Source organism: Dromaius novaehollandiae, chromosome 8 (genome assembly GCF_036370855.1).
Source record: "Dromaius novaehollandiae isolate bDroNov1 chromosome 8, bDroNov1.hap1, whole genome shotgun sequence".
In the NCBI taxonomy this organism is placed as follows: Eukaryota; Metazoa; Chordata; class Aves; order Casuariiformes; family Dromaiidae; genus Dromaius; species Dromaius novaehollandiae.
Genome location: NC_088105.1, coordinates 11235536 through 11251809, shown reverse-complemented (window position 1 = coordinate 11251809; position 16274 = coordinate 11235536). Strand labels below are relative to the sequence as shown.

Here is a 16274-nt window from a genome sequence, read left to right as displayed (position 1 = left end):
GAGAGTGAGTGGGTCAAGCTTTGCAGGAGACCTTGCAGCCCCGTGTGCTTTGACAGACGGGTGTGAAAACAGCATATCTGAACTTGGGAACGCCTGGGAGAAAAGAGACGCTTTTCTCTCCTCCTTCCCAGCTGTGCCCTTGCTAGAAGCAGGGGACATTTCAGGTGCATCAGGCCTTCTAGGAGCTCACCCGTGGGAACACAATGGACCAGCCCTTCTCCCCATGGGGTAGCTCTGTTTAAAAGGAAATAATTCATTTTGATTTAAGAGGTGTTTTGTGCCAGCATGTTGTTGGGGTGAAGACCTGGTGGTGGCCAGCTGTGGCTGGAGGGCACACGAGCCAACCCCCGAAACGGTGCTGGGCTCAGGGGTCCCTGCGGAGCTGGGGAAGAGCCCCCGCGCGACGAGGGGAAGCCAACATCCCCCCTGCCCAGGGCATTGCTGCCCCCTGGGAAAAGAGGTGCCAAGCTCATAGGGGACTGGGTGTGCATGGCAGAGGGCACACGTCTCGTGAGGACTGCGTGAGACCCGACCGACCTGGTCCCTGGCCTTCTCACGGAGGGACCGGGTGCCCTGCTTTCGCTGCCAGGGCCTCGCTCCGTGCCATGCGCCTGGGTCTGAACTGCTGTCTCGGAGGCGGCAGGCTGCAAAGTCCAGCCGTCACCGACCCTCCGAGCTCACCAGACGCTTTTCAGCCCTGGCAATTCTTGCAGGATATAAGCGGAGCCGGAGGGAAGCGTTGGGGCAGGCGAATAGAGGTGTTCCCACGAATTAGTAGTAGGAGGAAAGAAAAACATGTGCCAGTTGGGACTCGCCCCTGGAGCGCTGCATTGTCTTTTGCTGGCTTGATGTGCATTTAGAGCGGAGGCTTTGAAGGCTGATTTAAATATACTCCTGGGAGGTGTCACCTGTTGGCACCGTGCCTTTTCCAGCTCCCTGACGAGGTTTTTGTCTCGCTGAACGCTGACGACAATAAGGGTCACTGGAGCACGCAGCTGGGAGAAGGGACAGGCTGATCCGTGTTTCCCAAAAAAAACGCAGCCCGCAAGGGGAGGAGGGGAAGGCAGGCCAGTAAACAAGCTGGAAAGAGCCCTGCAAGGAAGGGAGAGGGCTCCTCTCCCCGGCCCGCTTCCCGGGAGAGGGCGCTGGCCTCGCGGCAGCAGGGCCAGGCTGCTCTCCGCTGTCCCCTGGACCTGCTGTGCAGGACAAGCCGGGCTGGGGCGAGGGGATGGACATGGAGCGGCCCAGCCACCCCAGCAGTGAAACCGTTCCCAGCGGCTGGGGTCTCCTCGGGGGGTTTGCTGGCCAGTGTGCATTTGACAGGCAGAGAGGGATGTGTATAGAGGACTGCAAGCTGCCTTTGCCCTCTGGGCTGTTCAGAGCTCAGCGGGCAAAAGAGAAGGTCCCTGACCCCGTGACTAGCCTAGCATGAGGGGCACCCTACGCTAAAGCGACTCTCCCCCGTAAAGTCCCTGGGCTTGTTTGCAGCCAGCTCTGGTGGCCAGAGTTTCTTGGAAATTTGCAGGTTGCACATTTCTGAGAAACCAGAGCTATCAGAGCTGTTAGTGTCCTGATTAAACCCTCTCGGCAAACCTAGGGCTGGGCAGAGCTTTACACCGCTCGGAGCTTGGCAAGTCCCCCTTTGCGGGAGCTATTTTGCTGCTGGGTCTCTGCACGGCTCGTATCTGGCCTGACTGGGTCTCAACAGCAGATCCTTCCTCCTTTTTTTTCAGCTAAGCAGCTAGATTCAGGTGACCACAGCTGAACTTGGTCTGTATCTGGGGTTCAGTTTTTGCTCAGCGACCCCAACCCATTTCTATGGGTAAAATACAGCATTCGGGAGGGTGACGTGAGGAGCAAAGCAGGTGTGCAGGAATGGAGCGACGAAATGGGGTCCATTAGAGAAGGAGAGATCCGGCAGTGAGAAAGCGTTCAGCTGCCAGTCAGCTTGCTCTGCCTGGCCTGCGAGTGGGCCACCGCAGCGGGGACACCTTGCTCCCCTCCCAGAGAGGTTTGGGGGTGCTGACCATTTCCGCACCTGCTTTTCAGCCCCAAAGGCTGTGCGTCCCCGTGTGCTCCTCCAGGGCATTTCTATATTGAAAACTTTGCTTTATGCGTAGGGTGCAGGAACTGGGATATCGTGGGAAGGCAACGAATATCACTCTGGGCTCTTTGCTTTGCCTCAGCAATGGTAGAAGGTGAAAAGCACTTGAATTTCACCTCCATCCTGGACAGCCTTGGGGCGATTAATGCCGGCTTGTGGCTGCTGCAAGGTGGTGGTGAAGAATCAGCCTGGTTCTGCCCGCAGGGAGGGTGGGACGCTGGCTCTTGAGATGGGCAATAAATCAAGGGAAGTCCTGAGCCAGCAGTTACACCACCTCCTCCTGGCCGTGCATCCAGCTCTCCCTGGACGCTTCCTCCCTGGCCACTGCGCAGGATCTGCCCCAGCAGCCCCATGGCGAGGAGGGTTGGGCCCCGAGCTCCGGCTTCGGGAGGACCAGCAATTTTGGTGTCAACCCCCTGTGGCTGATGCGGGGATGGGATCTGGGGGCTGCCTAGGGCCCTTTTGCAGAGGCAGGCGTGCTGGGTGGTGTGTGCTTGCCCGGGCACCTGTGGGTGCGTGTAGGCACATGTACACGTGTGGCAGCTCCTTCTGCCAGTTCTGGCATCTGTATCCTGCCCCTTATGTCCGGGCTGGAGAGTGAGAAGGGCTGAACAGGAACAGGGATGGCAGAGAGCGCTCCCGGGGTGGAAAACTACTGGGCAGTCCCTGTATTTTCCTGGGCGCCCCTTGCTATCTGCATGCCTCTGTGCTCTCAGACCCACTGCAGAGGGGGGGGATTTCTCCTCCCTCAACTGTCTCCTAGAGCAAGGGACTGCTGTAAACCCAGGTGCTGGAGGCTGCTTCAAGGGCAAAGCTGAGCTTCCTGCAGGCTCTGCCTATTCCCCCTCCCCAAAACACAGGCACAAATGCAGAGCCAGGGCCTGGGTTTGAGGGGGGCTCCAATTTCTCCCTCTTTTCCACTGCCCTGTTTATCCAGGGTGACTTATTTTCATGCCTGGGAGTTATGCAAAGGCAGCTGCTAATGTAAACGCTGCGGAAAGCCCTGGATTTGATCCCATCTCGGAACAGTTCCGAGAACTATTGAGGAGAAGGTTTTGGGGGGGGGAGGGTGAAAAAGGGAAAAAAATCCCCCATATTCCTCCTGCTTTCTGTGCCCTCACTGGCGGTGTGTCTCTGCCTCACTGCCCTGAGCAGGGCGGGCTGGCACCGGGGTGGCCCAGAGAGGGTGCCCTCTGGAAAAGCGGGGTGTCCCGGGAAGGGGGGTGGCAGACCCTCTTCCCTCCCAAGCCTTTTGCCAGCCCTGCTGCCTTGTTGCCCAATTCATAACCCGTGAAGGATGGCTCCCAGTTTACGGGGCAAGGCGGGAGGCAACGCAGCCCCCCTTTGCCTGGCCACCCCCGGGGAAGAGCCGAGCCCTCGGCTGGGGAGTCTAGGTGGGCCCCCGGGCTGGCAGGGGTAGGAGGGTAGCAGGCTGGTAGACACCGGGGCTGGTGGGGAAAGTGGGTGCCTGGGCCAGTGGGCACCCAAGCTGGTCAGGCAGGAGGGCACCCGGGCTGGTGGGCACCCAGGCTGGTAGGTAGGTGGGCACCCGGGCTGGCGGGCCTGCGGGCTCCACGCTGGGGGTTGGGGGGCACCGGGCTGGCGGGGCGGGGGGCTCCCGGCCGCCCCCCCGGCAGCCCAGCGCTAGGGGGTTAATCCCCGCCGCCAGTTTGTTTTCTTCTCCGGGCGGGGGAGGCGGGGCCGGCGGCCCCGCAGGGCGCCGCGCTTGTTTTTCCGCCCTGCCCGAGCCCCCCCGCGCCCCCCCGGCCGCGGCCCCGCCAGCGCCGGCCCCGGGGGCGCGGGCCGGGGCGGCCAATCGGGGCGGCGGGGCCGGCGCTGCCGCCCATAAAGGCGCGGGCGCGGCGGCGGCGGGGAGCCGGGCTGGGAGCCCTGCGCCGAGCGGAGCGGAGCGGAGCGGTGCGGAGCGCAGCGCGCACGCGGGACCCGCGCAGGTAACGGGGCGCGCCGGGGCCGCGGCTTCGCCTCGCACCGCCCGTGTGTGTGTGAGTGCGAGTGCTCGGGCGGGGGCGGGGGCGGGGGCGTTTCGGCGCCCCCCCCCGCGGAGGGGTTTCTGAGCGGAGGCTCTGCAGCCCCTCTCCGCGCCGCCGCCTTGCCGCCCCCCGCGCTGGGAGGCTTTGCTGCCCCGGGGGGGGCAGCCGGCAGCGGTGCTTTCCAGCCTCTGCCGTCGCTCCGTTTCGCGTGTTTTCCAGCCCCCGAACAGACCTTGCAGGGGAAAACTTTTGCTTGGCTTTGGGGAGGCAGCTCTGTTTTTCTGTTTCTCTGTACAAGCAAGTGGTGGGTTTTTTTTGTTTTCTTTTTTGTTTGTTTTTTTTTTTTTTTACAAGGCTCGCTGGCTGCTTGCTTAAAGGGTGCCTCCTCTGTAAGGGGAGAAGAGAACGGATCTGTGCCAAGGGGGTCGCAGTTGCCCCGTGGGAGCAGTGCTGCCGGGGCAGGGTGGGGGTGCCCCACTGCCGGGAGGGAGGCACGCTCCAGGGCGGTGTGACCGGCCTGCTGAGGGGTAGGTGAGAGGATGCCGGCGCACTGAATTTCCACGTCGCTTTGAGTTTCTGTATTGCTTGCATTTGCAAGACCCCGCAAACACAAGTGGGCCGCAGCCAGCACAGTCCTGACCCACACGGAAAGGCCGGGCTGTCCCTGGGAGCCCAGTCCAGGCTGTGCTGGGCTTGCTGGGATGCTGTGAGTCTCACTGGCTGGGCCAGAGCTCCTGCAACCTCCCCCTGCCCGTCCCTGCTGGGGCAGGTCCCGCAGGGGACGCTTGCGCTGCCTGTCCCCTTCACTCGCGCTCCCTCCTGCTCCAGGTCAGTCTTGCATAACCTCAGACTGCCTGATCGGTGCAGGCAGCTCGGGCTGGCAAGCCCCTAGCTGAAGCAAGCAGATTAAGAAAGCCCCAGCTAATCTTTCCTGGGTATTAGCCCTGCTCGGGGGGAATGGTGAGCACAGGGATGTGCAGGAGGTGAAAAGTTCGCAATAGGCTGAGAAGCAGTTTTGAAGTCTGGTGCTTGGTGGATAAGACCCAGTTTGTTCTCTTGCCAAGGCAGGAGGTGGGTAAGAGTCTGGCTATTAACGGCAGGCTTTGAAGATGGCTGTAGGAGCATGGCTTTCCTAGCTGTCCCTGCGGTACAGTCGGTGTCTCGGTGTGACCTTTTGTGTTTTCTGTGCGTGGATGGGATGTCTGCAGCACGGGATCGGTGGAGGATGCGGCCAGCTCTGTGGCGGAGCTCCCTCGTGCCCCCCAGTGAATGGGGGGTGAAAATCTTGGAGCTCACGTTTGGGGTTGGGTCTTGTGTCCTCTCTGCAGATATCCTCTCCTCCACTCTGCAACCATGGCCACCTCAGCAAGCTCCCACTTGAGCAAAGCTATCAAGCACATGTACATGAAGCTGCCGCAAGGCGAGAAGGTGCAGGCCATGTACATCTGGATAGATGGGACTGGGGAGCACCTGCGCTGCAAAACCCGCACACTGGACCACGAGCCCAAGAGCCTCGAAGGTGAGGGGACAGGTGCAGGATTCATAGCTCCTTGCCAAAGAGCTGCGGGACTGCAGCAACAGGGGACACCACCTCCTTCGAGGGAAGCAGTAGTGCCTGGCTGCTCCAGTGGAAGGATGATTTTCTCCCTTTTCACGGTGGCAGAATGGTCTCTGGGGAGGAAGAAGGTAGCGTGGGCAGCAGACAGACAAAAGACTGTTTGAGAAGAGGTGAAGACACAGCTTCTCATCCCCCTCCAGTTATCTCTTGTCTCGGATACCTTGGGAGGGCCGTTCCCAGCTCTCCAGATGTGGTGGTTAAATGAGATGCCAGGGGTTGCGAGCCCAGCCCTGGTGTTGCACCGGCCTTGCCCGCTGTGGAGGGGGCTGTTGGCAGGGAATCCACAGCCCATTGATGCTCAAGTACTCGTTTTGGCCGGAAGTAGTTTGGCAGAAGAAAGTGGAAAGGAAAGAATGGAGCTATCCGGTGTAATTAAGAGCTTGTGTCCCTCAGAACAAACAGTCCCAGCTTACACAATAATAGCATTAGGATTTTCCCCAGGTTGCCATGGTGCTGGCTGGAGGCAGTTATGAAATGAAAATACTGTGTGTGACTGAGCAGAATTATCTCTCTCTTTTTTCTTTTTTCTTTTTTTCTTTTTTTCTTCCCCTTTTCCCTCTAAGGGAGTGGTTGGCACAGCTCCTTTGCAATCTTTGATTCCCTTCCTCCTGCTTTCTCCCGAGGATATGGAGGAGATAACATTGCTTGGGTAGAGTTCACTGCTGCTCTGGCTGCGCTTTGACCTGGAGGGCAGCGAGGAGGGGTGGGCACGGGGGGGGGGGGGGGGGGGTGAAGCTGGCGCCTTCTCCTTGCAGACTGTACTGGACTGTCTGGTTGGTGTTCCCCCTCCATATGAGACTTAACCTACATGGCCTCAGATGTGATTTGCACTCCCACCTTCTGGCTGCACTGACGTGGAGGAGTGTGTCACGGCTCCCCTCCCCTCTTTCCTGCAGCTGCGAGATGTCTTGTGCCCTGCCCTCTCTGAGCTTGCCCAGGCGCCTCTGCGAGGAGACTGGGTGCTCTGCTTGGCCCTGTTTGCCGCGAGATGGGAAATGTCCTCAGTGCTGCGCTGTTAGCTGGGACTTGGCCAGCAGCCCGGTTCCTGGTGTTTCCCAGGGCGGCTGCAGAGCCGGGGAGTTGCTCTCCTGCCTTTGCTGGGGTTAAACCCATTGTGGGCCCATTCTTGATGCGCACTTGCCCCTCCGTAGTGCTGAATGGTGGTGGGGAGCCCGTCAGCCTCGCGGTCCAGGACCTCGGTTTACAGCAGCTTGTTCCTCTCTTCCTTCCAGATCTCCCCGAGTGGAATTTCGATGGCTCCAGCACTTTCCAGGCCGAAGGCTCCAACAGTGACATGTACCTGCGGCCTGCTGCCATGTTCCGGGACCCTTTTCGCAAGGACCCAAATAAGCTAGTGCTCTGCGAGGTCTTCAAATACAACCGCCAGTCAGCAGGTGAGCAGGCCCTCTCTCTTCTCCCGGTGGAGGTGGCCTTTCTGAGGAGGGGAAAGGAGCCTCTCCCTGCTGGCAGGGGAAGCTGTTGGTAGAAGATGGGGAAACAGGAGACCTATCCAAGTGCTGTTCATGCCCTTAGCATCATGCAAGACAGAAAATAAACACTGCCCTGAAAACGAATTACAAACCAAAAGTGCTAGTGGTGGAGAAAGGTCTGGTCTTGGGATGCTTCCCTCCACTGACACTGCTGGGACTCAGATTGTAAATAAAGTCGTGGTGGTAAATGAAGGTAGAAATGGCTCACAGGCAGAACAAGTAGGGCCTGAGTTTGTGAGCGGCAGTCAGGTGAAGCAGGTGCTTTGGGAGTGGATCCGTCTGCTCTGGGCTATGATGAAGACGCTAATGAGCCTTGTGCTTGTTTTCCATCCTAGAGACAAATCTCCGACACACCTGTAGGCGGATTATGGATATGGTGTCCAACCAGCACCCCTGGTTTGGGATGGAGCAAGAGTACACTCTTCTGGGGACAGATGGGCATCCCTTTGGCTGGCCTTCCAATGGCTTTCCTGGACCCCAAGGTAACCTTCCAGGAGTTGGCACTGGAACAAGTCAGAAATACAGAACACTGTTTTGTAATCCTTGTGACATGGCTGAAATGCCTTAAATGAGCTGAAAGATTCAAGGTGTTTCTAGAACTGAAGGTCTTCAGTAGCAAACAGGATGCTGGCTAAAACTAACCCATGAGATTAAGATTGTCACGGAAAGGCTAAAATGATGATTGGCTGCATTCAAATGTGCCCTTCAGCTTGTTAGTTTGCAGGTGACTGAAACTCTTGCCCAATGTTGCAGAGCCACAGGTTCAGACTACTGGAGGGACTCTCCCTCCATTAGTGCTCTGCTCTTCTATGACTGCAATGAAAAATGACTGCTGGGGGTTTTCTGTACACCCTGAAATTCTGGAGAGTTTTGTGTGCTCTGTCTTCACTGAATTTGAGATTTTCTTCCTATTGGAAACTTAAGTTCCTCTTGCTTTCCATCTGTGCCATTGCAGGTCCGTACTACTGTGGTGTAGGGGCAGACAAAGCCTATGGCAGAGACATTGTGGAGGCCCACTACAGAGCATGTCTTTACGCTGGAGTGAAGATCGGCGGAACCAATGCAGAAGTGATGCCAGCCCAGGTAAACTGTTTTAGATGCCTTGTGGAATGAGAAAGCTGCTGCTGCATGGGATTTTTCTGTACTTTTGCTGCCTGCTCTGAGGCATGTGGTTTTGACAGTGATCAGGGTGTCAGGGGGCAAGCAGCACCTTGCTGTGTATGTCTGCATTGCTGAGGCCCTGATTGTTCCTTCTTGTAGTGGGAGTTCCAGGTGGGACCATGTGAAGGGATTGAGATGGGGGATCACCTCTGGATTGCACGTTTTATCCTCCATCGGGTGTGTGAAGACTTTGGAGTCATTGTGTCCTTCGATCCCAAACCCATCCCTGGGAACTGGAATGGTGCTGGCTGTCACACCAACTTCAGCACCAAGAGCATGAGGGAAGACGGAGGTCTCAAGTAAGTTTTTTGTTTGTTTGTTTTCTTTTAAGCTGGGCTAATGGCATCTGTTTGCTAGACAGCAAGCTGGACCTGATTGGTAGTAGCAAGCCTTTTGCAGAGCTTTAACCACGTGGGAGATGTCACTTTGCTTGTAGTTATGCATGAGGTTTTTCATTCCTCAGGAGCTCTGGATTTCACTCTGTGTGGTTGTGTCCCCCTCTCTCCCTACACTTCATCTTGGTGCTGGGTGGGAAATTCAGCCAACAGTACAGCTCCATACATGCTGGTGGAAGTATGGATGGATAGGCCATAGCTATTCTTAGCAGGTTGTCCAGCTCTGGACCTGCCAATGCTGGGGTGGGGGCATGGGAACCCTAACCATAAAAAAAAAGACCTATGCCAAGCTTAGATCATGATGAAAGCGCATTTGCTTCCCTCCAGGCCAGGCTGGACGCAAATGTTGCATTTCTTAAACACAAAGATTCTGGAAATGTAAAATACTCAAGTTGTCTTATGGGACTGATGTGCTGAGTAGCTTCATGAATAGCAACTTCTGTGTCAGAACAGAAATTTCCCCTTTTGAGGGTAGGTTTCCATGTGGCAACACAGCCTGTGGGATTTGCTTGTGGGTTGACTTGGTGTCATCCCTCTCAGACCATGGGGATCCTCGTCCAAAAACCAACCTGAGTCAGAGCAAGTGGGAGGGGAGAGACCCTCCCTCCCTCCCCCGCCACTGCAGATGTTGACAAAAATCCCTTGTAGGACAGAAGGCTTCATCATGAAGTGGCCCGAGGAGAGAGATGAATCTTTCTTTTGGTCACAGCGGTCCAGTGTGACCCAGATGTTACACTCAGTGCTCACTATGTTTTTCCCTCTTCCTTGCCCCCTCTGCAGGCACATCGAAGAAGCCATTGAGAAGCTGGGCAAGCGCCACCAGTACCACATCCGTGCCTACGACCCCAAAGGGGGGCTGGACAACGCCAGGCGCCTGACAGGCTTCCACGAGACCTCCAGCATCCACGAGTTCTCTGCTGGCGTGGCCAACCGCGGCGCCAGCATCCGCATCCCCAGGAACGTGGGCCATGAGAAGAAGGGCTACTTTGAGGACCGCAGGCCTTCTGCCAATTGTGATCCTTATGCTGTGACGGAGGCCCTTGTCCGCACGTGTCTCCTCAATGAAACTGGAGATGAGCCTTTTGAGTACAAGAACTAAGCGGACTGTGCCTACAGACACCACCTTCCCCCCACACTTCCCACGCCCCTAAACTTCCCTTCTAGATGTAATTCTGAGGTCACAACATGCCATGTTTCGTGTCCCAATAACTCTTGTTGTCTTGGGATGGGGGAGGAAGGAGCGTTTAGTTTTATCAATGTCTGTTTGTCATTGACTCTTCAAAAGACAAGAGGAGGAGAGGGCGTTAGAAAACTTTTAACCACTGTTGTTTGTCTAATTCATCTGTACATCTGATGGGGATCCACTGGCTTCCAGGGACAGACCACATACAAGCAAAAAGCCAGCAGACAAGTGAAAAGCTACAGTTATCATTGGCTTCCCTAAGAGCCATATTTGGATGTTAGCCTCATTGCTGGCTCTCGAAGGTTGGTGCCCTTCTGAGGAGAAGGGAAGATGAGAGCTGTGATGGAGCCCCACTCTCTCCCACCTGCATGGCGTGATGGAGGAGTTTTCCACCTCTGGCCACCTTAAGGTTTCCAGGAATCTTCTAGCATTGAGCTCAGCATAGGAGCGTTTAGAAGAACTCCTTGTTCTGTCACTGGAAGTCAGCTGATCTCCTGCTCATAACACAGAGTGAAGTAGTATTTTTCTATTTAAATATAAAAACAAAAAAATCATATGAAAGTGTTTTCTTTTTTTAAAAAGATGATGTTCCAATGACTTGGCCAGCTAGAGCAGGCAGGGTTCCTGAGGTTGCTGTTGGAGGGCCTCCAGGTAGGATTGAGGGCGAGCTTGGAGGGCTCAGTGGAGGAGAATTGGGTGAGGATTTTCGGCATGGCATGCAGTTTGCAGGAAGCCAGTTCCCAGACTTGGGAAGCCAGCACTAATGTTTATCAGTGAAACTCAAGCAGCCATGAACTGCTTGTCGGTGTGTAGATCAAAACAAGGAAGGTGTTCTGAACTATGAGTTGGCTGGTCAACTTAACCATGTTCTGGACAGAGTTGTGGTTGTTTTACCTTTCCAGTGGGGTTAGCATGTCACTAAAGCAGGGCTTTTGATAAAGAAACAAGTTTTAGATTTTTTTTTTCCATTACGTTTGTTAGTTTCTAAAACTGAATGGTTTTACAGAGACCATCGATGTTACTGTTGTGTCCTGGCTCTCAGACTGCCTGCCATCCAGCCATGACAGCGCTCCTGAGAATGGAGAAGCAATCAGCCTTCCCAGCCAGCCCCTGGCACCTCCCAGCTAATGCCAGGGGGTTCAAACGTTCCGGGGTTTTATACTTGGGCATCTTAGATGGTGCCAGTTATATTCCGTTGCATTTGGACTTCTTCAGAATAGTTTTTTTATATATATAATAAAAAAGAGAGAACAAAACCTTAATTCTGACTCCCTCCTCCTTTCTATGATTCATCTTGGCAGCTTTGTTTTTATGTGTTTTCTTTGCTATCTGAAAGGAGTTTGACCTTGATACTGTGTGGGCTTTGGCTTTCCATAATTTTTTCCTGAAGAATGCCATGTGCGCTTTCTAGCAAAATGGGAATTTTCTAGATGGAAGTGTTTTTGTTGTTGTTTTTTTGTGGGGAGGGGGGTTGTTTTTTGCTTCCCCAAGTAGTTAATGGTTCAGCTGTGACTGGCGTGGGATTCTCTTGGTATGGGAAAGAGACTTGGCTTGCAGGTTTCCACCCTGAGACTTGTATGCTCAGCCCAGATGTTCATGTACCTTCCTACACGTTTCAGCACCTATGTCCCAGCATGCAGCAGTCCCACGGAAAATAAAAAGCCACCATGTTTCATGCAAATAGGAGCTGGGTAGAGAAGGGCCCTTTCCCATTTTCTCAGCAGAGGGAAATGCTGCTATATCTGATCAGCCCTCATTAGACATCCAGGCATCCAGAAAAGGAAACGAGGAGTCAGATGTGTCACACTGCTCCCAGGGGTCAAAGTCCTCTACTTGCCTTGTGGCACTGCTGCCCAGCTCCCTAAGAGGTGCTTCCTGCAGGGTTTAACAGCTGCTGGGGCAGGGCTGAATGCTTCAGTGGCTCCCAGTCTTAAATCTGGATTAAGACGGACCCTGAACCTCCTTTCTTGGAGGGCTCCCCAAGCTTCTGGTCACACCAGGAGGCCAGAGCCAGAAGAGTGAGTGCTGAGCCTGGTTCCTGCTGAGCATCTTTAAGAACAGTCATTTGCATCCGGGTCCTCCTCGGTTGCTGTCAGTAAGCTGGGGAGTGTGTTTACTTAATGGCCTGCTGTGGCTTTGGTTATGAACGGGTCCTTCTTGTGTAGGGAGCCCTGTGGTGGCACGCTGCTCCAGGCAAAAGCAAACCAGGCACCAAGTCCCTTCCATATCCATATATACAAGCAGAGTCACGTTTGCGTGTCCTCCCTGTGAGCTGGCAGGGGCCAACAGGATGCTATCTTCCAGGCTGGCCATCAGTGTGATGATGGGAGCAGGCTGAAGTCCTCTGTTTATTCAGTTGCTTTGAATGTAAGTTTAGGACAGGTGCTTGATGCTTAATGGTACCTCTTGTTCTCAGCTTCAAAAGCATTTATCCATTCACTTCACAATCACCTGATCAAAAAGCAGACTGAAACAATGACTATTGTGCTGTAAAATAGCTTTTCAAAAGAATATTAAAAATACAAAAATGATAATAAATTAGAAGAAAAAACTCCTTTCCTTTAGAAACTGCTTTCTGATTCTTGCCTGAACTTCATGGCTGAGCCTGCTTTGCAGTTACCTAAACATTTCTTCCTAATCACGCAGGGTAGAAAGGCAAGCTCTTACAACTCGATACTGAGACTGAAATCTTCAGAAGCTGAATTTACTGTTAATATAATTATATAAAAAGTTTTGGCTTTTAATCTAAGCCTCCTAGGAGGAAGCAAATCCTTTTTCTTTGTATTTTAAGGACATGTGAGTAAACAATGATACAGAAATATTTATTGTGCAGAAGAAAATGCAAGTATCAGCCCCAAGGGCTTGCTAGGCACATCAGAGTGCCAGGGAACCACTGACTGCTCTGAATGAAGCAGTCAGAAATAGCACCAGCTTTTTGAAGTGCTTGTTGCTTGCATTCCCTTTTCATCAAATACCAGCTTATGAGACAAGGCTGCTCCAAAATGATTAATAGATCTGCTAACATGCCAAGATTTTTCCCCCAATTCCCCATAGCTGAATTTTAAGGCAGTCAAAACAAGATTGGCCACAACTCACTTCACAGGTAGACTGCAGCAGATCACTCTTGCAGCTTCTTTTAGCACTTGGCTGTGCCAGCCCAATTACTTTGGGTATGTGAGGCTCTGTTCCTGAAAAGCTTTATGAATCAGGAAATCCAGGCCGGGTTTCTTCTGACCTTTTACAATTTCACAGTGCCCTGGCACTGCTTGGTGTCTACATGCCAGTCTCCCTCTTTTGTGTTTCCATGGAGCTATTTGATCTCACTAGATCTCCCATTTTTGGCAGATTAGCCTTCACGTCTTCGTGCAGTCTCAGCCCCGGCTGTGACCATCTCCCCTTTCCTGAACAGACTTGCTCGGGGAGAAACAAGCTGATCTCAGGTGGATAAAGTTTTGCTGAGCTGTCTTTTGGATGCTGTTTCTTGGGGAGGGAGAGGCACTTCTCATTGTTGTTTGGCAAAATTTTGTATTTGTCCTGTGGGGCCATGGGGGCATTTCTTTGGGGGAGTCTGGCTGAGCCCTGTGAGCCAGGGGTCTTTGGAGAGCATCTGTGTGGCCCTGGCCTTGACTGTGGCCTGTAACATCATGGTGGAGTTCTGCATTTCCAATTTAAAAGGCAAGCCACCAGGAGCTTTGAAAGCCCATAAAAGCTTGTAATAAAGCTGCTCGGCTGTGAGTGCATGGCCAAGCTCCCCAGGACTGAGCCTTATGTTATCAGAGCAACCCTACTTCGTTCTGTTTAAATGCATCCTGGAGGTCCAGTGGCTCATCCAATTGCCCCGAATTCCTGGGGAGTGGAAAGGCTTGCTTGCCCTTGGCCTGACTGCGTGCCCAGCCCCCTTCTCCCTCTGAATGCACATCTTTAGATGGAAGAATTAAAAACACCTAAATTAGCCTGTGCATTTCCCGAAAACTCAGCAAAATAAACAGTCCTGGTCAAAACCATAAAACTCTCTGGATGCCTCTGGATAACTCATGTGATCACGTGGCGTTCAGAGAAGGGGGTCTCCCAGCCCCATCTGAGATTAACTCTTGTTGTTTATCTGTTTTGTTGCAGGTTGGTGTGGAGCAGTAGGAGAGGGGCTGGTGATCCTGCCCTTTCTTGGAGGAGGACAGCAATTGCTCGGGGAAAGCGCGTGGGACCTGGCGAGGGAATCCAGATCGAGTGTGGCAAGTTGGTAGTTCCCATGCTTACAAGATGATGCCAAGAAAGCTGGTGGAGCTGGGAGGGGAGGGAATTCTGCCTTTATGGATGTCAAAAATTTGACTTCAGCTGAGCCAGGATTTCGTCCCACTTGTTCAGTTACTGATTAAACTGCACTGGATACACCCGCTTGGGAAACAAGTGTGCCGGGCAGCTCTTGAAAGGGGAGTGGAAGAGCTGCCACCCCTGATCTCCTTAGGGCTGTGTGACAAGTGTACACTGGTGAGTTAGCCACGTCGTCTGGCTACTCAGGCCAGCTGGATGCAGGGCCGAGACCTGCGGTGGCTCATCAACAGGTCCTGTGCACATCAGTGATTCCTCTGGCTTTCTCCTGCCTCTTCAGCAGTGACGGGCCACCTATGCGCAGTGGCCTGTTTCACAGTACTGGCGCTTACGGCTTTTAAATCGAGTCCTGAATCTGTTCCCTAATGCAGTGATTTGGACCGGCGTTACTTTGAGGGGTGGCTGGGCCAGCGCTTGTGGCAAAGCAGAGTAGAATCGGCTTTGGGTTATGCTGAGTCCCCTGTGCCTGAGGAATGGGAATAATGAATGTGTAACGTTAGTTTGGAAACTCTTTGGACCTGTTTACTGATAAAAGGGCAAATCCATTTGTGGGAGTTAAGGTTCAGGGAGGCAAATAGCTTTCCCAAGATCATGTGGATTGGGGGATGGCTATTAGTCACCGAGTGATGTAACTCATTTGGCCCATTTGGATGCTTAAAGGCATCACTTCTTAATTGTCCAGTTCACGAACAAATGATGATCTAAGCTCCTCGTGACTTTGCTCTGACCTAGTGCTGGGGGTATAGGGATTGTGCTTATTTCTTGTGCAACAAACATGCATGAGAACATGCAGAAAAAGGGTCTGGGCAGCCCCAGCCTTGCTGCTCTCCACTGCACTGACATGTTTCCAGGGTCTCCTTCCCCCGCTTGGTGAGAACATGGGTCAGGGCCTCTCCTGGTTGCTTCTGGAGGTGTCTGGCCCTGTGTTTGGAGGATATAAGACCTGGGGTTGGGTGCTTCTTGTGGTTAGCCCCCCAGAACCTGGAGGCTTTGTCTTGTTCCCACATCCTTGGTCAAGGGTCCAATGAAGTGGCACTGCCAGGCAATCCTGGCCCGGTTTCTCACTTTTCTGAAAATGTAGAGCCTGCAAATCCCTTAAAGCCCCTTGCTCTTGAGAACTGCTCTGCCTTTTCCATGAGGTTTCTGGCACTGGGACTAGGCACTGGTCTTTCATGGCCAGGCCTTTGCTGTGCTGCTTTGCCATGACACTGCATGTAAGGGACTTAAATGCCAGTAAGGGGCACTGGCTGTAATAGTGCTTTCCCTCTACTGGCAAAATGGGCCTTTTCCCCGAAGGAGCTGCCTGCGTGGGAGATGCTCTGCAGGCGCTTTTGCTGGGCTGTAGCAGCGATAAGCCTTGGCTATTTGCCAGCAAAGCTGCATAAACTGTTCTCCCGGAGAAGCCGATCAAAGCAGTTACGCACTGGCCTGTACGCGGTGTGGCCAGCAGAGACCTGATCACTGACCCAAAGCTGGGTATGGGGAACGGCCCATGCGCTGCTGCACGTGACACGTCAGAAGGCGTTTCGGGGACCAACGCTCGCACGTCTGATGGCCAGGAGCCTCAGAGCCTCTGCCTGTACTGTTGGGGGTGAGGTTGGCTGCTGCTCTCCTATTGCCGCCCTGGATTTGGTTTCAGCCGTGCATGTCTAGTCTTTGTGCTCATAAATGGCAGAAAGCTGGGACAGACTTGTTTTTGTCAGTAATTGCCCCAGAAGCCTGGCCAACCGTTCAGACATATTCCAGCCATTGAAAACCCTTGCACCCGAGCCTTGTACAAACAGCCTGGTCTTTCCACTGAGGAATCTGGCTCCAAGCTCTTCGGGGTGGTTGGGGTTTGGCTCCCACCCTTCCTATTGTGCCCACCATGCACCTCTTCTTTGGTATCCCCATCTCTGTTGAATAAACGGTGCAATTTCTGGCTTTGGAGAGAAATCGAGCAAGTTGCCACCTGCTTTGGGTTTAACCAGCAAAACCAATGGGAACCTGCCCGAATGTGGAGGAAC

At 53.8% G+C, this 16274-nt stretch overlaps 1 protein-coding gene across 1 annotated transcript; it reads left to right on the top strand.

Annotated features, from left to right (window-relative positions):
* Positions 1-3925: 3925 nt before the first annotated feature.
* Positions 3926-11204, top strand: GLUL (glutamate-ammonia ligase). Its single transcript, XM_026101074.2, has 7 exons — positions 3926-4056; positions 5424-5614; positions 6946-7107; positions 7539-7685; positions 8159-8286; positions 8464-8663; positions 9540-11204. Exons 2-7 carry the CDS (start codon positions 5449-5451, stop codon positions 9856-9858), a joined length of 1122 nt encoding a protein of 373 aa, XP_025956859.1. The 5' UTR covers positions 3926-4056; positions 5424-5448; the 3' UTR covers positions 9859-11204.
* The last annotated feature ends 5070 nt before the right edge of the window (positions 11205-16274 follow it).